Source organism: Anthonomus grandis, chromosome 7 (genome assembly GCF_022605725.1).
Source record: "Anthonomus grandis grandis chromosome 7, icAntGran1.3, whole genome shotgun sequence".
NCBI classification, from domain to species: domain Eukaryota; kingdom Metazoa; phylum Arthropoda; class Insecta; order Coleoptera; family Curculionidae; genus Anthonomus; species Anthonomus grandis.
Window position 1 is genome coordinate 24,034,663 of NC_065552.1, and position 25,899 is coordinate 24,060,561.

At 34.9% G+C, this 25,899-nt stretch overlaps 1 protein-coding gene across 2 annotated transcripts in view; it reads left to right on the top strand.

Moving 5' to 3' along the window:
• LOC126738283 (calsyntenin-1) overlaps nucleotides 1-25,899 on the top strand; it is a 380,536-nt gene that overhangs the window by 332,037 nt on the left and 22,600 nt on the right. The window contains exons 3-8 of one of the 2 annotated variants that reach the window (XM_050443535.1): nucleotides 1,437-1,655; nucleotides 1,800-2,066; nucleotides 2,886-3,028; nucleotides 3,083-3,265; nucleotides 4,723-4,746; nucleotides 23,477-23,604. In XM_050443535.1, coding sequence (XP_050299492.1) covers nucleotides 1,437-1,655; nucleotides 1,800-2,066; nucleotides 2,886-3,028; nucleotides 3,083-3,265; nucleotides 4,723-4,746; nucleotides 23,477-23,604 — 964 coding nt within the window. The remainder of the gene's footprint in view (nucleotides 1-1,436; nucleotides 1,656-1,799; nucleotides 2,067-2,885; nucleotides 3,029-3,082; nucleotides 3,266-4,722; nucleotides 4,747-23,476; nucleotides 23,605-25,899) is intronic. The other variant, XM_050443536.1, reaches the window with a different exon arrangement.

Below are 25,899 nucleotides of genomic sequence, written 5' to 3' on the forward strand. Positions count from 1 at the left end.
AACCTTCGTTATCACTGCTGACCTCCCTCTATAAACTTGACCGCGAGCTATACCTAATAAGTGACGCAAGTTGAGCCTACAGTGACCCTTAGGGCTCCAGCGAAGTTCGCACTCGTTTCAGTAGCCAGGCTGCCTTTGCTTTCATTGGGTTTGAGAAGTTTTTTCAGTATTTATCGGTATCTGCTGTTGCTGGTCAAGTTTTCCCTACTTTTTTTCATGCCCAGCTATCTAGGCATGGTAAAAAATATGTCAACAAACAAAGCATCCAGTGAGGTCCAAACTCTTTGTGGTGGATGTGACCTTAGCGACTCTTAAAGCCAACATAACTTGTCATCGGTCAAATTTAGTCTGCTTTATTTGCTAAAGTGATGAAAAATTTGACATATCGGAGGCACGTCGTTGTGTGTTCCTTGGAGAGTCAACCATAGAGTCTAGACTGGATATCTTAATTATATCTTATGCGACGCTCAAATGTGTGAAACTTATTTAGATAAATTTACTTATAGTCCAATTACATTTAAGAGACCAGTTATAAACAAATTTGCAACGCTCCTTTTTTGCTAAACAATCCAACGCCTGCAGCTGAGAGTGCCTCTTGGTGGTGAATTAAGATAATGTCATTTTAATTCTGCTTAATTTAAGACCGTTTTTGAAACTTCTTTCTTATGCTTACCACATAAAATTAATATTGTAAACTATTTTGATATCTTAATCGCTTAAAACCATCCCCCTATATAATTATATATGGAACTATAAATATTTAATATCAATTGTTCCACCCCAAACTAAAAGCCATTTAATCTACATCCCTAAAATACCGTAAATTCATCGACGCGTTGGGTTATCGAACCATCCAAAAGACAAGATTGGTTCATGTAAGGGCACCAGAAGGGCGAAATCAGACGCGTGCACGGCGTAAGTCATGCGACCCTTCATTTTACCCCCGGTGTCGATGGCAGCCTGTTTAAACTCGGGAAAAGGGAGAAAAGAAGGAGAAGCGGAGAAGATTGGAAGTTGATATCATTTTTATGTTAAGGTTTACAAGCCCAATATGTTGTGTAAATAAAAATATGGCGGAAACGAAAGCCAGAAGATTTTAAAATTCCGTTAAAATAAACAGTAAATAAATTATTGATTTGAGCTCAATGTCATGAAAAAAAATTATCCATGAAACCTATTTGTATTGATTGATTGTATGATGTAAAAGTTTCGCCTTGATATCTATTTCGATGCTCTGTAGCGTCAACAGAACTATTATGTTTCGATTCATGCAGTTTAGCTGAGACACTGGAGACACTATCTGGAGGTCACACAAATCAGTGCGCGTTTTTGCTGAACTTTCACATCTTTGTAATATGTGTTTAAACTGTATATTCCTCAAATCATATGTAAATTGCCTTAAGTCACTTAATTAACTTATTTTTTTTTCTTTTTAGTGCCACTGTACATATCACAGTATCGGACGTCAACGAGTACGCGCCGACGTTCACCGAACCGAGCTATGTAAGGCAAGTAGATGAGGGCAGGATCTATCCGGAAATTGTCAGGGTAGAGGCTACTGATAGAGACTGCACTCCCAAATTCGGCGATGTTTGTAAATATGAGATATTGACCAATGATCAGCCGTTTGTCATCGATATTGATGGAGTTATCAGGTAAAATAAGTTAGGGTAGAACCCTTTTACTATAATATAGCAATCAATTTGTCCAGGGTACATATTTTCTCAAAACATATTTTTTTACACCATTACCTGTGGTTAGATAATTTGGGTGCTAAACAAACTATCTGTTTTTTTTAGAAATACCGAGCCTCTTGACTACGAACGTTCTCACAACCACATTCTGAGCGTCATAGCATATGACTGTGGAATGCGTCAGTCTTTCCCAGCTTTGGTCACAATCAAGGTAAACCGCGTATGCAGACTAGGATGGAGAGGGCTTCCAGAGAGAGTGGACTACGCTCCCATGACTGGCAAGCAGGAGCTGTTCCCTAGCGCCAGCTTGGAACTGTGTGACGTCCCATGCAATGTTCGGGAACTGAGAGCCAGAGTGGACTTAGCTACAAGGTAAGTGTTTATTTAATTCTTTAAGTGAAATCTCAAATAGGTCAATGATTAAAGATTCTCTTGCTTCATATAGCAGAGAAGATCCCACGTATTCAGTTCTTGAAATCCAAACTTAAAAATAATGGTCATCTGCAAACGAAGGACAGAACCTCATACATCCATATCTATCGGCAAATGACCGACTGGTCGTTTTGATTCCTTGTGTAAAAAAGTACGATCGATTTATCCAATTCAGTGGAATGACTTTAAAACCATAGGTTCTGCAACATTATTTTGTGACTCACACAATCAAAAGATTTGGATCAGTCCTAGAAAATAGCTGCCGCAGTAAAATATCCTGGAGTTTGGCTATAACTGGAAGAACTTTAAGAAACCACATTTCATCTTGAAAACCAAACATTTAGGAAAAAAGAACTCCAATATTTGAGATCTTGCCAATTTCTCTTCAGCTCCCCGGAAAAAGAGCTGATTGGTCTAAAAGCGGAATGATTTTTTTGTTATAAGAATGAGAGATTTAAAGCCTCCTTTAAATCTGAATCTGAAGTAAATAAGAAGTATCTGGCATACTCATAAATATCTTTAACAAAAACCTATCTCATTCTCAAAATCATTTGTTTGTATAAACCCCACGGAACCAAAAAGAAGAAAGTAGAGATATTTCTATTTGTTAAGTGCTCTAATCTGTCTTCCAAATGATGAGATCGACCTACTGCAATCGGTTGAATGAAAAAATTGTGGCAGATAACTTCTGCCTTTTATTCCACTAATACTACCCCATGCTTATTTGTTTGTGTGTTTATCATTCTTCTTTTATTTCAGACATATTGGTAAAGGTTGTGACAGAGACACTTATTCAGTCCAATCACAGCGCAAACTGTGCGGTGCCTCACCGTCTGCCATCGATCTCTTACCATCTCCAGGTGCGGGTGCCGAGTGGACCAAACCCTTAATCTCAGACGAAGGTAAAAAGTAAGTTTACTTAACACTCTTACGAATTTAAATCTTCTGTTTCTTAGGACATGAATCAGACCAGATGTTTGAATTTGACGGGAGCAGCACGGCAGTTTCTATCCCAAATTCCGTTCTCGATCATAATTTGCCCAGCACATTTACCATTGCTACTTGGATGAGACATGGAGAACATAACGGACAAGATAAACATACTAAGGAACATATTTTGTGTTCTGCTGATGACCATAGTAAGTCTATTTTTCTATTTTAGGCGGTAGTTAGGCAATTGCTTTGGAAACTTTAAGGGCAGTTAGCACTCAGTAAAATAGGGAAAAAGATAAGACACGTCCAATGTACGTAATTTCTCTTGGTGGTGCTCAGAGAAGCATTCTTTGGCAGAGTTTTTACTGATATTTTGCGATCAGAAAACTTAAATTAACTGTAATCTGCAAAGTGATAGGTCATATGACCCTTAAATAATATCATTTATGTTGTCATGTCTTTTTAACTCCATCCTAATAGTTAATGACGGTGCTCTAACAACGAACCCGAAAAGCTACAGGTCTTCATCAGTCTCCTATCAGACGTAGGAAAACTCGTACAAAGACTAATCCTAAAATACCTAGAAGCCCTCATAAGGCTGGGCCAAGCCCTTTGCAGAATAGAAGTTTCTTCGTTTTCGATAACAAAAATTAATCTATCCTTCGTCAGATAGTACCTGTATTTACCAGTATTTCATGTTGATGAGGGGTGGATGAATCTTTGTTAATGAAAAATGTAAGTTTCACTTTCTTTAATATCACGTTACATGCTAGTACCTTTTCCATACACTTTGCAGAATTACATTATTTGTTGTTAACTCTAAATGAATTAGAGTTGAAAATATTCAAAGCGGCTACATATTTTAAATCCAACAAATATTTTGTTTCTAACTCCTACTATGTTCCACAATGTCCCTAAAAGTCTTAATAGTTTTTTAAAATTTTCTATTTGAACTATTATCACTAGTAATTCCAATGTTCTGCTTTCTATGTGTCTCGATTAGATCATGTGCAAAATATTCCTCAGTCAAACCCATTTTTTCGCACATGGATTTTTCTTTTTTGGAATGAAGATATCTGATCACCCACTGCCCCTTCTTTTGTCCCTCTCATACCTCGAATTCCAATTCCAAGAGAACTTAGACTTATACTTTGGTTAATTAATTGCTTTGTTTTGTTGTTTGTATCATTTGCACATTTGCTTTATAAGTGTAACAACCATAGTAACGTCAGACAAGACTGTAGCATAGCATCATCCTTATTGTAACGGAGTTATCTGCATATTCTATAGTGATATGTTTATTTTCCAACATGCAGTCTTGAGTTTTGTTATACCTTTATTGATACTATATCGATGTAATTGTGAGGCATTTAAAAAACTGAAGAATTAGTTTTAAATTATATAATTTTTTTATAAATTTTCATGTAGGAAAAAGGTGTCACCAACTCCTCAATTCAGACGTATAACGAGAACAACAAATTAAATTTAATATTAGCAACTGCCTTTTGTCATCCATTTTTTATGCTATCCGCAGGAGGAAATAAAAAATCCCTAAATTATAAGTATTTATTCCCCAAAACTTTACTTTGGCTCTTAAGGATTCTGCATTTTCTCCCCTAGGTCATTAATTTACTATTTATTCAGAGTATTTTATATTTTATAGATCCGCCTGTACACAAAACTTTTGGTAAGACTCTGGTGTGTTTCGTATTTTATTTTTATTAAAAACCACATAATAACTAAAAGAGTGCGATTTTTGCCCCAACTAACTCTTTGGATATTACTAAATAAGAGCTAAACTACCCCGGTAACATTTTTGTTCTACTTAATCTAATTTTAACGGTGTTTGACTATAGTTTATTATCTTTGCATGCTATTACTAATATTTGAATCAATAATTTATTAATTTCAGTGAAAAGAAGTTAATCTTAATAAAACTTTAAAGTCGAAAATAAAATAAAAGAGCAAGATTTTAGAATAGATCTCAAGTTTGGCGCAATAATAATAGCACCCGGAAAACTATTACTATATAGTCTGAAGCACTCACGATAGTTCGGAATAATTTGCATGCCAAACTAAGTAGAATATGCTGCTGTTGCTGCTGTTCCGCTGCGCCAAAAGTTGCCTTGGGCGAACCCCATTGAATCCGGAATTGAATAAGGATAATTAATGTGTAGTATAAGTTGGTTAAGTCAATAACGTCACTACTTATTGCCGCCTGACGTCTTGTTTGAATGCCCCGGAATCTTAATTTTCATTATTAATCTTAGGATATTATTAAAATACAGAAATCGTTTTAAATGTTTGAAACTTCAAATTTTGGAGAATCTAACTGGGTTTTATAAGGAGTCGCTTACTTTTGTATTATTGTTATTGAACAGTAACTGTTCTTTCTCCTCTTCTCCTCACTTGATCAGACTCGGTTTATTAAAGAGGTGAGCCGTTTTCTATTGAAGAGAGAATTATACAGCCCTCATCAAGGGAGGGATGGTTTGGAGTTGAATCAGCCAAAGTTTAAAAATACCTTTAGTATTTCATTGGAGATAACATACCATCAGAATTCATCAGTTGAGCCACACAAAATATATGAAAAAAAATTATTTATCTCACAAACAGACAGTTACTATTTTGCAAGCTCCAGTAGCATGTTTTTCACCTAATGAGCACACTTTGGACTTGCCATACCGTTTTTTAGCCAACGCAAGCAGGTCATACCCGAAATTAGTGATATCTTCAAACATGGTGTAACTAGTGGAGCTGTAAGCCTCAGTAAGTTCCACAAGGCGCAAGGTATATCTTTCTCTTTGAAGTGCATTCCAGGAACACAGTCAATATCACCTGGACCAGAAGTTTCTCCCTGATCAGCAAGCTTGGATTCGACTTGGTGGAACCTACAAATAGTGTTTTCCCAACCACAAATTTTACTAATATTTGTATAGTATTTTCTTCAATTATTTTACTTCTACAACTTTTCTGTACCCGTAACGTGCAGAGGGTAGCGCGAACACCAATGTACCTAGAACGCTATTTATGCACTTACAACTCGTCACTCAGCCTAAGGCATCCACGAGAGGGACGCTGTTACTAAGGGAAGATTCCCTGATCCCCTAAGCTGGGTGAAAACCTCTGATCCTACCAATTGTGTGCCTACACTGCTCCTATGAAATGTATGCTCCCTGTATTTTCGTTGTGACATGGAAATTCTAATTTAGTTTGCTAGCCAGTCTAACATCAAAGTACTTGACCTCCGATGCATAACTAAGGGCGGGTTTAGGTGGTTTTTTGAAGTTAATGGATAAAGAGTCTTTTGTATACTATTTCTCTTTTATTTTAATTCTTTGTGGTCCATCAACATATCTGGCACCGAAGCTCAGAATACACTCCACTACCGGGAAAAAATATACATATTTTCCAGGCAGGTTGGGTTGGAATCTGATACTCTATGACAAAATCTATGTCAGCTAAAAGAATACTCTTAACTGCCTAGAAGAAGTAAAAATAGCGATGGAGCAAACGATGCTTGGCATCAGTCTTAGGGTCAGGAAAAAATCTAATAACGAACTAAAGTCATGAATATATTAACACGTATTGCTAAATTCTAGTGGCAATGAGAAGGGTATATGGCTCGACAGAATCAATCAAAATGACACACTGACGACCAAGATAGACAAAACGAAGCATGGGAAGAGCATAGAGAAGTTGGCATGATGATATCAAACAACAAGCAGAAACCAGATAGTTTCAGGGGGCACAGAATAGAACGGCGTGGATAAAGATGAAGGAGGCCTACATCCAGGAGTATAGTTATTACAGAAAAACGCCGAGAAGGTATTACCATAGTATTACCAAGTATTACCATTGGTAGATTATATCAACTAATTAGCTCTATTATATTATATTAGCAGTCAGAAGAGCAGCTTGTATGGATAGTAGCAAATATTGCTTAGCTTTAATTAATTGTCTCAGAAAAACCTATTCCACCAAAAGGACCATTTGTGTCAGAAAAACTTGTTGGTCTCTGTTAAGAGGAACCATCTACAGCTCGTCATCGAGTCCAAAGAATTAGCCAGAACGTGGGAAGATCGTCTGACCCCTGAACTGAGAGAAAAACCTCTAGTGTGCACCTACAGTATGAGATATATGCTACCTGTATTCTCTTTGCGATATGAGAGTTGCAGTTTACTATCGAGTGCCAGAGAGAAGAAGATCAGAGTAACCACCAACTTGTTTTGTGAAGAAAAACCTAATGATGGTTTAGGTGTCCTTTTGGGATTAATGAATAGAGAGTATTCCGCATATCATTCCTCTATTATTTGGACTCTGTGGTACATCAACGAATCTACTGACCCTACCATTGAGTATAGAGCTAGGTCTATTGATCGGTCAAAAGTGTCCGCATATTGCTTACGGTAAAATAGGTTGGTTGTCAAAACTTGTCCCTTTTGAACATCTTTTGCAGAGATTTTAAGCAAAAGAATAATAGTATTTGGAAGTGGTATAATCTTGACCCCTGGTTTTCAAAGAAACACTACTCTGACTTCCCTTCAGACTAGTGTCCTAGGGCCAAAGGTAAAATAAAATTTTAAACAGCTTTGTTATAATTAAAATACTTTTTTATTGCGTTATTAATTATTGAAATTCTATATTCATAATTAAAACAGTAAATTTCCAACCGAGGCAATTTATTAACATTTCCAGGCTTAAAATCAATTCTTCCCAATTACAAATTTCCATTCCCTATAACCGATAGGTTTTATTACGCAAACATGAAATTCAATTTAAAGTTTCTCGTTCGCGCTGTAATATTCGGTATGCCTAAAAATTGGTATGCCGCATGCCGTGCATCCCGTTGCTGATATATAGATAATTTCTGCCATAATTGGATTGGCTCATTTTAAAAAATTAGCCAGCCGGTATGGTTTCGGAATAATGTTCCCATTTTCCAGATTTAAAATATTTTCTTTTAACAGAATTCGTTTATACTATAACGAAAAGTAAAACCAATCCAACTCAACCTTAAAAGTCAATCAAAGACATGACTGGATATGACGATGATCAACAGACTTTTCAATATCAGTTTATTCACGACACGAAGGGGCATCTCTCCATTTCTCCTCTCTTAGTACAAAACTAAAGAACAACTCTCTGCCAGGTATATGAACTGGTAAGGCAGAGCATTGATGACTTTTGATCCTTCTTGGTAAATTCAGATTCAAATTTAAATACGTTTTATTTGCCAAATATTAAATTATACAATAATTTTTATTTTGATGATATGGAACTGATAATGAAACCGTACCGTATAATTGAAGAGAGTACCGATACAGCCCTGGTACAACTTTATCTATACAATGCTTTCATTTCAAAACAAACCACACTTAATAACTTCTTAAAAAAAATCGTCATTTTAAATATACAGGAGGACGTTTAATTTTATATTTGACAAAGTTCTATCAATCACCTCCTCACCTCCAGTTAACCTCACTTTAATATGTCAAACGAGAACCTCCATTGTGTGATACATCATTGTAAGCAGCATTAAAATGTCTATTCAACAGTGCCAACAAAATTAAATCAGTTGACGTACCAGCGAATAGTGACCAAAAATGTCTGGGAAGAATTAATATTTTATTGACTTCAAAGTTTTGTATTTAAATGGCTTTTCTAAATCTGATACATCATTTTAAAGGGAATACAACCTCCTATCTAACTAATCCTAAAAAGACACAATATGTTGACATATAAGTAAAAAGTAAGCCAAAATGGTGGTAATAAAAGACGTTTTATCAACTTAAAGTTTACTAGGTTAAATGGTTGCGTTATAGTGTCACACATTATTTTAAATGGTAAGCAATATAGTAAAACAAGAAGTATCCTGAAAAATATAATGTATGGCAACGAAATTTTCGCGCCATTTTTTTTGGAAGAAAAATTTAACTCAAAAATACAATATATCCTTGAATCGGCTAATTTTTGGAAAACCGGGGTATTTAAACAGCAAAATTCATGAAACCTCATCTGAAAATATTAATGATTTAAAGGATCGAATTATTCGAGAATGTATTAGCCAACAAAGACTTGCCAATGGTGTTTGTCATGAGGAATTCGGAGCATATTTTGAGCACTGATTAAATTGTTTATTTTTTAAACACCTTTTTTACACCCTTACTGTTTATATGTTTATAAACTCACGTTTTTTTTAAACCCTTGGATGGTAGATTTTATACCCTTTAAAACGATGGGGTCCGCAGTTGACATATCAAAGTGAGGTTAGCTGGAGGTGAGGAGGTGAATGACAGAACTTTGTCAAATATAAAATTAAACGCTCCCCTGTATATCTAGATTGACGTGAAGAAGTTATTAAGGTTGTTTGATTTGAAATCAAAGCACTATATAAGTATATCTAAGAATTAAAAATATATTCACTATGGGAATGACAGAAAAAGAATATGCCTGCACTACAGGTAAAAACGGCTGTCAGTCTTTGGAGTAAAAGGCAGAGGTGGAAACATCCCAAATTATTTATTCCTGGATCTAAGTCCCAGAAATCCAATATTTTTAAAGGTGGTTGCTTTAATTGAGGATTGGTCTAGAGGTTTTCTCTTGAGGTGTCAGCCTGAACTCCCTTCAAGAAAAAAAATATATTTTTCCAGGCAGTTGAGTTGGAATTTGATGCTTTATCTGCTCTACATAAGCTGATCGAATGCACTCAACTGCTTGGAAGAAACAAATATTTTTCCAAGCAGTTGGGTTGGATATTGATTCACTAAGTACTCTACATCAGCTAGTAGAATGCATTTAGTTGAAAGAAGAACGTGTTAGTGGTATATGTGAAAAAACTTCATTGAAGAAGTCATTGTCTCACACATACCTACTCCACCAGAGCCACCACTTAAGCCAGAGGAAATACGTGGAGACAACATAACAATAAAGTGGCAAAGGACACAAAATAGTGGTACCGGGCTAACTGGATAAAATCTAAAAAAAAATTAAAAATCCTGAAAGAAGTTTAAATATTTTTTCAGGCAGTTGAGTTGGAACTTGATGCTCTATGTACTTTATGTTAGTTGTCAGCTGTATGTAGGACTGGTGTGATTCTTGCATCACCAGGTTTGGTATTTTTTCTGTTTATAATGTGACATATGACTTATAATAAGATTATTAACTCGTAACTTCTAAGTAAATAACTATTAAATATCTTGTATCAAGAGCAATCAAAGTTTTAAAAAACATTTTTATAAAACATCCCGAAAACCCAGTGCGAACCTAGTGCTCTCCATCATCCTTATATAATTGAATTTAATTCGAACTATGGTGGCGATCATTCTGGCTGATCAAAAAGGAAATCTTAAATACTTAATCAGGACTTATGAATTCAGATAACCTAGTCATACTGTTGAAATGCAGTAACTAATTAGAGAGTTGACTAAAGTGAGGTGAGAAACTCCCGTGAGAACCATGTAAAGTGCCTCTAAAGAGTCACTCTTTTTATTCAAATGTTAAAGAAAAAACGAAAAGCTGTAAAATCATGCTCCTAATTCCCAAATATAAGAATTATCATAAAAGCCATCCCTCCCGTTACCCTCATACCTCGTTCTCCGGCTGATTCATCCAGAGACGGCCCAAGTCTGAAGCCATTTGGCCCTTTGCCAGTCGAAATAATGAACTTTTAATCCAAAAAGAAATATGGCTTATTCGGAATTGATTGCGGCCCACGGCGGTTTTTTTTAACACGCCAGCTTTTCAGTCGGCTGCCAGGAAGCCGCTATGCCTTGTTGGCTCGAGTAATTATGATGAATCCTAATGATACGGAAACGGCAGACGTATGAGTAAAGTCATATATCTTTTTCGACTTTTTAATGTAGGAACTAAAACTATAAGGAAATAGGGATATATTCTATTTTTATCATTTGATTTGGAATAGTGGAAAAATTGTTCATCTAAGGTCAAACTTTGAAATAAGGCTGAGAGCATATTAATTGAACATTTTAAGGTTATTTTAATCTCATCAAGTATTGTAGTACGCAAGCTAGGATATGGTTTTTTAGATAGTAGGGATTTGAAAGCGCTACTGAAGAGGAGTTGATTCATTCCGTTGTGACTTTATCAAGAATTATTCGAAAAATGTGAGACTCAATGAGAAGCAGATGGTGGCCACAGAAGACCAAGTAAAATAAGACGAGGAGTTAATCCAATCTATACCAGAGGGCGAGGGGAGACCATAACACACCCTTTGCGCAGACATTGGAACTACTTGAGAAACAAATATGAGTAATCGATATTGCAATACCAATACCAACTGATTCACGTCAAGACAAACGCGGAATATTTGAATTCAGTATAATTAAAGCGTGCAGGTACTACACTTTCATAACATGAAAGAAGCAAACCTAAAATTTATAAAAGGAAGTGCGAAAACAATTTTATATAGTTAAAAAAAACAAATTAAATTAACTTAGATAAAAAGTATATAGAAGAACTAAAGTCCTTGGGATTGAAATATAACACATATGAGGGCTATATTGCTTAAATTCTTTTTTTCTCTTTCCTAAATTTTTTGTTGATGAAAGTAACATCATTATTGAAAATTGAAATAAAATAGACATTAGGATAATTTCGTTAACACTAATTTTACAATACGTCAGTTATTATTGTATATTCAAAAAATTTACTATAATGACTAGCGTGCTGAAAATGATTGAAAGTTTAGAGCTTTCACGCGCGAATTACAAAATTCCTTGGGCACTAATTTTTTAGCAAGAAAATATTTTTTTATTCAAAGCCGTTTTTGCCGTTGTAAAAGCGTTGTTTAATATTCAAAAACTATACATAGAGTCTTCTATTGTTCGTGTTTGTTGACACTGTAAGGCTTCGAGCTTTGAAAACTCAGATGAAGTCAAATGATTGGCAGCAAATTAGATGATATAACACTTTATAAATGGGAACATAAAAATAGCAGAGACAATATCTACTTTAGACTTTGATCATTGGAACAAAACAAAGCTGTGGCAAATACACATAAGCGACATACAAAGATTAACTCCTTTGTAGTAAAAATGCCATTTATAAAATGTAGTTGATGGTTGCGAACAAGATCGTTTTGTTCAAAATTGCCCAGGCCTTTTGAAATTAAATATAAACGAAGGAAAGACATTTGTGCTTAAATTGCCTAAGAGCGGGATATATGGTTAAAAACTGTTACTCACGGTCTTCTAAAACATGTACAGGTAAGCCCAACACATTTCTGCATTTAGTCTCAAATCATGAATCAAACCCGACAGTTTTGACATTAAGCGAGATAAAATCAATAGGGATATTCTGCGAGAAAGTATAAATTTGTCGTCTGTAAACTTACGATGGAACAAGATTGCTATAGACCGTATTAGTTGATATTTTTTGATAAAAACAATAAGCCTTTTGTAGCATGAGCTCTACTCTATGTCGATTTTCAAAGCAGTTTTCTAAATAAACTACAGTTATCAAATAAATCCGTTAGGTTTAAAATTTACGGATTTAAAGAATTTTTAAGATTTAAATCAATCGGATTACAAAAGCAAATGTATAGCCCGCGTTAAATCCAAAATTAACGGTTTTTGAATTGATATTTTTTGTTTAGTAGGACCTCACATAGTGAATAGTTTGGTAAACTCTAAGTTTGACAAATGCAATTTGAGTATTCCTACAACAACAAACAACATAGCTTTAGCCGACCCCAATTTTTATAAAGCGCATAATATAGATATGCTAATCGGTGCTGATTATTTGTGGGATTTAATTTGTGAAGGCAAATTAAATTGGGCCTACAAGGACATTTTGCTCAAAAAACGAAATTCGGTTGGATTGTGTTTGGACGTATAGATGGCGAATCGAATCAAGAAAGATAGTGTAAAAAAGAAGTTTCCACATTTAAAACCATTATTGAATGAGGAAAAGGCTTATGAGCAATACTTTGTAAATGGATTTAAAGGTGAAGAAAATGGTCATTTTAACGTTGCGATTTTTACTTTATCTTTATGTCTTAAAGGTAGATTTGCACGCAATGAAGCATTTAAATTGGAATATCATAAATGTATAAAAAAATACGAAGCTTTATACAATATGCGTAAGGTCGGGTTTTTAAAAACAGTAGTTTGGCGACCAAGCTCTGTGTTGTTTTGATTCATCCTAGCAGCTCCTCGAAATATCACTTAGTTATATTCAGATGAATCGACCGACAATTCAGTCAGATTTTTACCATTTTAGTTCTTTACTTACAGCACCACTATGTTATTTAGCTGCAGACATAGAAAAATGTATCGCATGTGTCAAGTTTACGAAAAAAAAATTCTTTGCAACCTATACATGACAATAAAGCTGAAAAAATCGAGTTACGAGTTACTGATAGTTACCTACGGTACCGAATCGGCAGCATTTTTAGCAATAAGCCATTTTTATCAGCTATGAATTAATTGCGAAGCAGAATTTCCTCTAATCTCACGTATTATAAAAGAAGATTTCTATGTCGATGATCTCCTTACCGGTTCTGATAGCATATAGAAAACTGTCGAAATTAGATTATTATTGTTTTGGTACTTGCTAAAGCGGGGTTTCATTTACGAAAATGGGTTTCTTATAGCAGTAAAGTTTTAAAAGAGATAAACATTAATGATAAGGCTGACCTGCTTGATATAGGCATACACGAGAACACAAAAATTATTATTTTGGAATGGCAAAAAGGTTTCTTTATAAAATTACTAATGCATATACATGAAAAATATTACTAAACGCTTAGTTCTATCCAAAATATCGCAAGTATTCGATCCTTTAGGCTTATTAAGGGCAACCATAATCTTAGCTAAGATTGTTTGTTACAGCTTGCATTTTGTATAGTTTGCATTCAAGATGGATAACATATCGCGATCAATTAAATTCATTAAATAATCTTGAATTAAGCCTTAAGTAGTCTGTCATAATCCCCGTCGTATTGAAGTACACGGTTTCTCAGACGCATCTTCTTATGCCTATGGCGCATGTGTGTATATTAAATTGACAAATAAAAGTTGAGATACTTTTGGCAGGCTTATTTGTGCCAAATCAAAGGTAGCGCTGCTCAAGACACAAACTATTTCTAGGTTAGATTTGTAGCTAATCGTATTATTGCGATTTAGAAACTTTCAGAAATTACACAGCGGCAATATGTTCTAACTTAAGACACTCCAGTGGATTGTTTTTCTCGTGGTGTCAGTCCAAATGCGTTGTTGTCACTTGATGTTAATTGGTCAGAGGTCCCACTTGGTTAAAACTTCCTCAACATAGTTGTTTCTCTAATGAGTTTCGTTTAAGTACAAGTAAGTTTGAATGCAAGAATAGTAAATTATCAAATCTACATCAGATCTAGCTACTACAGATAATCTAGACAGCGGTGGATGATTGACAAATTCGAATTTTTAATATTATGAAAAACACCCTATCATTCTATTTTCAAAACATGCATTTACCAAATTATTATTTCTTAAGTGGCATAAAATACTACTTTATCCAGGGATTTAACTTTCTAGCATTCCTGAATCATTTTGGCCTATATCAGGGCGTAATTTGGCTAGAATAATTTATCACAACTGTGTTTGTTGCTTGAAAAGTAACCCTAGGCCTATTTTGCCAATAATGGGCAATTTACCAAAAACACGAGTAAAGCCAGTGTCACCATATTTTGCTACTGATGTAGACATACCGTTTTTTTGTTAAAGATAGGTAAGGTTTTAGGATTACTAAATCTTATATTTGTTTATATATCTATTTTTTTTTTTAAAGCTCTACATCTTGAGTTAGTTTCGGATATGACTATGAAATCAACTCTTATTTCTTTCGCGATTTTCAGATAACACAAGCAATTGTCTTGGATCTAATCAAGAAATAAAATAACTTGGAATAATTTTACAGGACAATAGTAAAACTTTGACTGAATCTTTTACCAATAAAGAAATTTTATGGTCTTTTATTCCGCCTTATTCTCCACATTTTGGTAGTTTGTGGGAAGCCGCCGTACAGGCGACCAAATCACATTTTAAGCCTGTTGCAGATAAAGCTTTATTAGCTTACGCAAAATTTTATAATTTGTTAGTTCAATTTCAGAGGAAGTCCGACTCTTAACACCCTTATCTAGTGACCTTGCAAACTCCATCCCATTTTTTGATCGGACGGCCATTAATGACATTACTTCGTCCAAATCCAGAAGCTGCAGCAGCATTTATAATGGAGAAGATGGTAACTTGAGTATCTTCCCCAAAAAAATTGAAAAATTTATAGGTATCTAAATACTTCAACGCTAACAGAGTTTAAAAAAAGGACAGTAAATATGTATTGTAAGGCCCATAGACTTAATCTCGCTGTAGTTGATACTTGTAGCGACGTTCAGGGTGCAAGTGAGGTTTTTAATGTTTTAGAATCTTTTTTTGTTGACTTTTCTGACCCATGGAACCATAAGGCATTCAAAGATATACAAACAGAATTGAGAATAAGTACAATTCAATCAAGTAGGATTTCAGACATAATATGGAGTTGTAGAACCAATAACTGTCAAGCGATTATAACAAATTATTTGTCAATTATTTCAGTTTTAAAAGACGAAATTGAAAAAATTTAAATAGAAAAGTTGTAGGACCCCTTCGTCTATTATCAACTAGGATCACCAGCTTTTGGTGAATATATTTTTACTAACTGAAATTTTGACAATTGTCATTTTATTAAGCAAACAATTCCAGAGCAAAGCAAATATGTTAGGAGCATTCGCAAAAATAATATATGAAATTTTAAAAACTTAAAATACAACATAAAAAAAACAAGAATCATTTAATCATTTAATGAACTGGTATTAATGAAAATGATATTATTCTTTGTACTGGAAGATCATCCAAGAGAAAAAAGTCTGCTTCAACTAAGGCCTATAGGTTATGCTGAAAATGAAGATATTGCTACATCTACAGGAACAAGTTGTAATGAAATAAAGCAATTCCGTCTCGATACGTATTGTCAATCATGTGAAAATACGATTTTTTTAAATCAGCCAAAAACTTGCTATTGCAACAGATAATTTTTTGAAATTAATTTATTAGGAAGTGAAAGTTTTATAGAACAGTATAGACAATTATTTAATATTGACAAATATTCCCTAATTGCAAAGATTTAAAACTGCATGGAGGGTAATGTCAATGAAACTGATAAGTTTTTAAACCTAAAATCTACTAATCAAAGGCACATTTTCCAAGATATTCAGACTGCTTCAAGTAGCTCTGATACTTCCGATTAGATCAAGTACTTGCGAAATAACTTTTTCGACAATTTCGACATATTAGAACGTGGGTACGAAAACAAATGAACCAAGATAGATGTAGCAACCTTTCACTTCTCAAAATTATTAGTGATGTTTCCAAAAATATTGAACATGAAGAAGTTATAAAAGATTTTTTAAAGACAGAGAACCTATAATTAGCACCCTCATAATATACATGTGTTTAATATAGGGTGGTCCATTTAACTTAAGACATCGCAATATCTCGAAAACTAAACATATATCCAGAAAATGTTTCATGTGAAGTTTGAATGGTTTCCAGGGGGCCATAAAATGACATCATTGGTTTGACATTGAGTGGATGTATTCAAGGTCAAATGAAGGTCAACTTCACTTATTTGCATAGAAACATCTATTTTTTTTCATAGTATCTGACTTCGTCAGCGTTAAAAAATAAGTAACTTTCATCTGACACTTTTTTACATGCGACCTCTCCTTTTCAAGATAATAATTCTTGATTCTTTTAAGAATTTTTTCGTTGACAATGACATTTGTCCTTGTAGGTAGTATCTGATGATCTATCAAAAGGTGTGAAAGTATCTTATGATAGAGAGAATGTTATTATCAACAAAATCGAAAACTTGAAAATAAAACGTACAAAGTTCAAATAAAAGAAATTGAAACAAACAAATTATTTCAATAAATTTTCAAAGTGTTAACCTTCCACTTCTATACATTTTTCGACTCGCTTTCTAAACGATCGATGAACAGAGTGCAGCATCTGTGGAATTATCTGCCCGCAAACCTCCGTGATTCGCAGCTTCATATTTTCGGGAGTCGTTGCTGGATCACGATATACGATCTCTTTCAAATAACCCCATAGAAAAAAATCTTAGGGCCTCAAATCAGGTGACCGTGGCGGCCAGTGGACTGCTCCACCGCGATCTATCCAACGTCCATTGAAGTCACGATCCAACACTTGGCGCGCAACGCGTGAATAATGTGCAGGACAACCATCATGCTGGTACCACATATTTAGTCTTACTTCAAAACACTCATCTTCCAAAAATACTGGTAGAATCTCCAGCAAAAAATATGGTATTTTTGGCCTGTAAGGACACCATTAATAAAATAAGGTCCTATGACTTTATCATTGATGATGCCACACCAGACATTCACAGACCATGGCCGCTGAGGTTCTATCGCTCGAAACCACCTGGGATTTTCAACGGCCCAATAATGCATGTTATGACGATTAACTACACCATAGTTTGTAAATGAAGCTTCATCGGTGAATAAGACGCGCAGAAAGAAATTGTTATTTTCATGCAACTGATTTTGGGCCCATTCACAAGACAACACTCGATTTTGAAAATCATTCCCGTGAAGCTCTTGATGTAACGACAAGTGATACGGATGAAACTTGTGGCGTTTCAAAATTCTCAGGACACTTGTTTTGGAGATTCCAGACGCAGAAGAAATTGATCGTGAGCTGACTCCAGGATTATGGGGAACTGCAGCCAAGACGGCAATTTCATTATTTTGACTAGTAATGCTTCTCTTTCGTGATCGATTTATCGTTCTCCCACTTCCATCTTCTATAAAGTAGTTCACTACTCGATAAAATGATGCTTGCGATGGAAGTCGCCGTTGAGGATGTCGCATGGTATACAGTTCGATGGCTCTGTTACTATTCCGTTCAGATTCACCATAGATAAGGACCATTTCAACTTTTTCATTTATTGTTAGGCATTCCATAGTCACTCAACAAAATAGTCAAATACTTGAGAACTGAACGAATACTGTGAACCAAAATAATCTCTCATTTACTTTATTCATCAGTATTTGTTTACAATTGTCTGAAATACCTGGGATAAACACGTGAGATCTGTTCACTATAGAAAATTCAAAAAATCATTTTGCAATACTTCAAAACTCGCCGCCATTTTGAAGTATTGCAAAATGAGCTAGGGACCAAAAAATAGTATTTGGGTTGTTAATGATGTGTGCCAAATTTCAAATTTTCATATAAACGCATTCAAAAGATAAAACAAGGGGAAGACAATTAGGAGCCGCAAAATAAATTAGGTAATATTAACTCTGTTTTTTGGTATTTAACTCCCGAAGTGCTGTAGTTCGTATACAAGTACCACTGAATGATTTTTTTCTTGTTGGGACACCTAAAACCGCTACTAAAGCTACACTGATTAACTCTATCGTGACTTTATCAGGAAAGAGTGTGAGAGTCAATAAGGAGCAGAGTTAAAATATGAAAAATCCAATAGGGTGATCATTTTCAATAACCAAGATAAATTATTTTTATTCCTATTCACGTTCTCCTAACTTAATACTAAATTTTCATGTTTTAACGTGTTTCGTTGACATAATATTGGAAATAATTAATTAACCACATTTCTCTTGATTTGTACCCACATTAACAGGAACACCTCCAGTTGCTAATTTATCAAATATGCCAATATTTGCCGTTGTTCTACATGACATGCAGTTACTGAAAACCAACATAAATTAACGCAGAGTAAGACCGCTCGAACAAACTGTCTGCAACAAGCAACAATAAAGGGCCTCGAAATGGGTATTTCCTGGACAGCGAACACATTTTTAAAATGTTATACGTACTTATTTATGCAGTTTATAAAATTGTCCATAAATTTCGCTCGTCACCAGACGGGCGTGTATGTCCTGGAATAATGCTGGAAAATCGTGTAAACATTTTATTTTGAACTACATAAAATACAAAGCGGGCAATAATTCTAGCCGAGTGGGTTATTTGTTTTTGTGGGTTTATTTGTATAAAATACACCTGTGAAAATAATACATGTTATCAAGGTATGATGACTTAATAATACATAATGTGGATATAGATCTCTCAAGTGCTATTGTATCGATTTTACGCTAATATAATAAATCATATTTATTTTATGCATGAAATGAAATAGATATTTTTCGTCCATTCGATCGTTTTATTTTATAATTACATGCATTATTAAATTTGTTAGCATAAAATCATTGGTAAAAGAGATGACACTTATTCAGGGTTGGACAAAGCTGCTTCAAGCAACGCATGTTTTAAGGCTTCACCTATACATTAAACGCAATTAATCTAAACTAAGAAACGAATAAAATATCAACTAGATCAAAGCCTGTACATTATATTTTATTTGCACTATCAAAATTTAACTTACTAACACCAATTAAGCGAAGTCATTATAAACAATGAAATACATTTCTGGGTATAAATTCAAGATTCAAGTCCATTTAATCAGGTCCACCACTTTGTGTGGCTTTATAGATTCTAAGGTTTTTTTCAGTTGCCAATTCCCGATACCGTGGCAAAAGCACTAGTTTTAGCAAGGGACCCGTCAGCATTTAGTCATTCCACTATAGGATTCGGCACCCGTCTTTATTCTGATTGGTTGATTTAAATAAATGTTAATGCGGCCAACTATGAACCATTTAAAGTATGGTATAGCGGAATGTTTAGGCGATGCTGAAATCCGAAGTGAAATGTCACGTAGTATAATCATTTATAACGGGTATTGAATGTACAATGTATGTACAATGGTAGAGGGGTGAAATGTGAGATTTTGGTGGAAGCACCTAATCTTCAGTAACATATAGCATATCTTAACGCCTGCTGAAATTTGAGATGCTTTGTACCTAATTTTAGTGTAGACGCGACTCAGAAGCAAATACATATTATTTTGTTTAGAGAATTCAGTATACATGGTGGTATTAACCTCTTTACTCAACATAAATCGTAGAACTTGTATGTGTATTTCTAACTGGAGAAGCTATTTAGATTAAGTTTTCAACTAAGCCATGTACTTGATATGTTTTTTTTCTCTAAAATGAGGCTAGCCTCCTCCGGTATTGCTCCGCGGCCTAACTATGTCAAGTAAATATTTGTCTCACTTCTTTATAGCCGTGAAGTTAATTTAGAGCAGTATTTTCAGTTAAGGAAAATATTCGATAGTTCTATGCTAACTGTAAATGAAAATTTTTGAGTAGGCTTAGCCTTCATTGCCTATCCTGAACAGCCGCTACTGATCCTAAATGCTATAAGTTAATGTTTTTGTCTTGGGAGTTTTATGTTATAATAACAAGCATCTCTCTCCATCAAGTTCTCACTTCTTTCTCGGTTCCAAAGAGTGCCAACTGTAATAGATCTTAGAGATTTCAATTCCTTTTAAGAGTGTCAATAGCATACAACTATTATTAGCCTTATAAGGGCTTAATAAACTCTCAACTTTAGTCCCTGCATTCAATGTTTATTTTTCCAAATGATGTTGCGCAAGTATCCATCAATCATTGCCGCTTTGATTTCTGGGCATTCCTATTGCTGGTAATATTGACTCCTAGATATTTTAAACTCATAACTCAATCCTTTCATAGTTTGATAGCTTACATGTCTAAGGCTTGTTGGATAATGTGAGTGATTATGCTTTCTATATCTTCAGCTTCTGATATGAAATCACATCATATGACCTATGGTTACAAAGGTGGACGTGAAAAACAAACCGGCTTATCACTTTCAATGTAGTCTCCCTGATTATGTCCTCATGATTATTCCAGCAGATTCGCTATTGCGGGAAGTCTTTTAAGGAAACGTCTTTCGAAATTAAGTTTTAATTCGGTATTCTTTTCAATGTGCCAGCTTAGCCAGAATCCCTTGGGTGTCGTATGAATAGAGGAAGGAGCCTATGAAGCAGAATAGTGTGCGCATAAGAAAGCATAAACTAAATGTAATAAATTTGGAGCATCTTCTGCGCAGCACAGCCTCGCGTAGACTACGTAGGACATCCCTACTAAGACCATTTTTTCTGACTTTTTGTCCCATTTGTTCCTTTGAGCTTTAGGAACGTGCATCATGGCTATACTACCAAATATTATAATGTGACTTACTTCCGGCTTATGTCCAGTCTAAACTTCAAATGGTTTTCTATCTCCCAGACCGCTGGCTATAGACCTGTTTCTTAAATAAACAGCCGTATTAACAGCTTCGGCCCAAAAACGCTTATGCAACCCAGCATCAAACACAAGACATCTAGCCTTCTCTATCAAGGTCCTGTTCATCCGTTCAGATAGTCCATTTTGTTCAAGTGTGACAAAGGCCATACGAGAATACTCATCCTCCAAAAGTAAAAAATATCTAGACCCACCTATGAATGTAACCTCCATCGGTCCACATAAGTCAGCATGAATGACCTCCAAAACACTGCTAGCTCTAGAAGCTCTTTTTGGAAATGGCAGACGTGACTGCTTACCTTCATAGCATGTAATGCAATTGTCCGTTCTTTTATCTAGGTCACCAGTACACTCCAGCCCCGTAACAGCCCCATTCTTCATTTTTTTTAAATCATGAGAATTAATGTGCCCCATTCTCCGGTGCAAAATTTCTCCGGTTGCTGCAGCCAACATACAACTTGCTTCATTTTCAGTACAGTAGACATTTAGCCTATATACATTATCAATCAATTCGGCTGTAGCTACTAGAACATCTTGCTTATTAAAAATCATGCAACAATTTTTTACAAATTCTACTTTGTTGCCAGACTTTATTAACGGATAACAAATTAGTTGTCAACTCAGGGACACTATAATAGGCCTTTTTAATTGTGACATCATGCACCTTACCTCCGGCCACTGTTTGTATGAAGACCTCTCCTTCGCAGCTTACAGGTATTCGAGTCTTGTTGACTACCATTATGTCTTCCAAACTCCTCGAGTCACTTCTGTTATGTATCCAGTCTTCCCATACAGTCAGATGTACACTGACTCCAGAGTCTATGTATCTTTCTTACTAAATTGGCCATTTAAAAAAACCACATTAAATGCATTGGACACACCCCTGCCAAAAGCATTCTGAGATTCAAAATTTAATGGACACTTACTTTTAAAATGGCCTAACTGCTTACACTTATAACAGTTTAAATTAAGTTTAAAAAATTAAGATTAAAAAGTTTATCTCTCCCTTGACCACCTTTGTCATAACTTTTCTTTTGTTGGAAACTGGCAGCACCGCCTTGAGCCTTACTACGCAAGAAAGCACCTCCATTTCGCTTCTCGATATCACTCTCCATGTCAACAGCTTTGACTTTATGGCATCTGTTGTTATGGCTATTCCTGAGTGCTCTATAGCCATGATCATAGTGAAATATTTATCTGGCAAACCTGCCAGAAGCAAACATCCTATCCACTCATCGGTGATCTGAAAACCAGTGCCCTTTAACTTTTAACCCAATTCAATTAGATGGGTTACGTATGACGCCATTGACTCACAGTTGTCAAGCCGCATAGAAATTAACCTTCTGAGCATATTGATTCTCCTGCTAAATCCTGAGTTGTCAAACGGTGCTTTCAAACGGTCCCATACATCCTTCGCGGTTTCAGTCTCTTTTATATGCACATACAGAGCCGCATCTTTCGTTAAAAATTAACTAGGCTCGTGCCTTGGCAACCTTGGAGGAATCCATTTCAGTCCCGAAGATGCAATCCTTTAGATTGTCGATTATCAAAAAATGTTCAACGGCAAATGCCCAGTCATGATAATTATCGCGACCGATCAGCTTCGGAACACTACTAATATAGTTCTCAGCCATTTCGCGTGCACTCAACAAAACAAATCAACAATTTATTTGCGGACTGGGCCCATAACCTGCTAAAATAGGTGAAATAAAACACACATGTCGAGTATTCAGCACGGACTACTATTATATTTATTCATTGACATATGACGTACACACACTGACCTTGACAGTAGTGACACATCTTGAGGTATGACACATGACATTATAACTAATGAGCTTAAAGGTGGTATACAGTGTTCCGATATTTCAATACTCATAACATTATTACAACAGTTTGTACTTTACTCGAACTAAAAAACATCGACAGAACCACAATTGACTCTGCTCGAAAAGAATCTATAATGATCATCAAACCCAGTAGATTTTGAGTTTCTTGGATCTTTTTAAATCACACTCATGAAATAAAAATCCACAATCTTTGAGAGTGAAGTTTTATTAAAATAAATTCATTAGCTTTACTAACAGTTTGTTGGAAAATTAATACCATTTTCAAAAAAAAAGTATATAGTAATATTTACTTTAAATTTATTTTTCTCTTTTAGAAATGAACAGACACCATTATGCTTTGTTCGTGAGAAACTGCCGACTGATCTTGCTGCTGCGTCGCGACTTTTCCGAAGGTGACTTGAATATCTTCAGGCCTGCTGAGTGGAGATGGAAGATTCCACAGGTAAATAAAAAAAAATAACTAACCTTTCAGTTTATAGCTAACCAGAGCTAACCGTTGGGATCATAATAAATTTCATGGCTGTTTACCCTTTTCTCTTTCCTAGTTTCCTTCTTTTTTGTCCGCTAGGGTTTCTCGCTCAATCTATCTTCATTTAATAATTACACAGCCGCCATTTCAGTTTCCAGGCTTCTTTACTTCATTACTAATTTTCTCTTTCTCTATTCGGCTAAAATGTTTAAAAGCGACTACAAAATTAAAGAGTCATCCGTCTCCGGGAACGGAGCAGTTTTAAAACTAAATTGAGCGAACCTAGAAGTTTTAGCACTAAAATTAACGGCTTAACATTGTCAATTAGGATAATACTAATATGCTTGTAAACTTACAACTTTTAAAAGCTGCAAATCGCAACAAATTATCCTGGGCTTTTTCCATTAGGTATTTATGAATCTGACATCACAACACTATTAAAATGTAGTATAAAGATAGATTCGGAATCGAAGATGATACTAAGATCAGTATTTGGACTAAATCTGCTCAAAATAGTATTGTTGATAGAGCAGTTTTAACTAACGGGGATCTTTGATCTTAAATAACTGACCATACTATATTTCGCCGCATTAAGCCCCCCAGTCTATTATCATTACGAACAATTACATCCAAGAAATCCAGATAATTTCGAAGAAATAAGCCTATGTTAAAGAATACGTTTAAATCATCGGCAAAAGCCAGTCTATGGCAGTTGAGTGAACTAATCAAGTCGTTGATAAGTAAAATAAATAAAGGATCTAGCGGTAGAACCGAGGTAGCATTAAAAAATTTGAATCTCAAGTTCTCATACACCACAAACTGTGGTCTACCAAATAAGTAGTAATGAAGCAGATTAATTAGCCTAAAAGCCATAGCAACTTAATTCATTCAACAAAATATAGTTAGCAATCAAAAGCCTTTTGGAAATCAGTATATATAACATAAACTTGAGACTGAGTATCAATGTACTCACAAATATAACTGGAAAGGCAAGATACATTAGTAATACAAGCTCGGCCTCTGAAAAAAATCATGCTGATCAACGAATATAAGACCTTTGATTCAATATTATTTCCAATATTTTTTTCAAAATTGCAGAAGATTCAGATTGGCCTGTAGTTGGCTACCTGGTCAGAATTCCCCTTTTTTAATGTGGGTCATATTTTGGCAATCTTCCATATATCTGGAATTTGCTTGCTTTCGTCATGTCTTTGCTTTTGACCTACAACAGGCAACAAACCTAAGTATATTTTTACAAGAGCAAGGAAATAAATTTTTATCATTAAATTTATATAAAAATGATTTAATTGTGGGAGATGTGCACATATTTATTTTAGATGGAACTATGTGTTATACATTATTAAATATTATGGCACAGGGAAATTTTTTTAAAAATATAAATGAACCTACTAGGGTAATATTAGACACATTACTTAAAAAGCAGAACGAAAGAGAAAAGTAAAAACACCAAAGTCACGGTCTCGTTAAATATATTTTTTTTATCTTTGTTTTATTTTTTTTTTTTGGTCTCTTGGCGATTATCTATTCAAAATAATATTAACAAAAACATATATTTTAACAACAAAAATGCAATTTTTCCTTCTAATGTCTGTAACAAGTATTTTGCATATAAATACCCTAAAAAACTATTCATGAAAGAACAGTGTACAAGGGTGTCACAGTAATTTGTAATACTTACCAACGTATTTACGATACTGGAAGTGGAAATTCTATTGAAGTTGGTGTTTATTCAGGTCGGTATCCTCGTGAAGCCAAATATTTAAAGATGATCCCACTACAAGTACTAGAAAAGTTGCTGCTAATCTTGGTTTGTCGCCATGGAAGATTTGCAGTACCGTGCACTGAGAAGGAAATTATTTTTTCCATGGTATCGATGCATAAAGACGATGAAGAAAATGGTGATGCCATTCGCAGAAGCCAGTTTTGTCGTTTTTTTTTTCTAAAATAGTGGCATTGTGAATGAACAGTTCCTGAAAAGCATACTATGGATTAATAAATCCAATTTTTCAAGGGAGGGCATTACAAATTTGCATGAATGTGTTGATACGCAGGAAAATCTTCATTGAAAAAATCTACAACGAAAAAACAAAGATTCTTTGGACAAAGATTAATCCGTTCTCATTTCTTGCTTGGAAGTTTAAACGGCGACAGTTATCTACATTCTTTGCAAAATGTTCTTCCGCAATTATTTGAAGCAGTTGGAATTTCATAAGACATGCAAATTATTTTCCAGCACGATGCGTATGC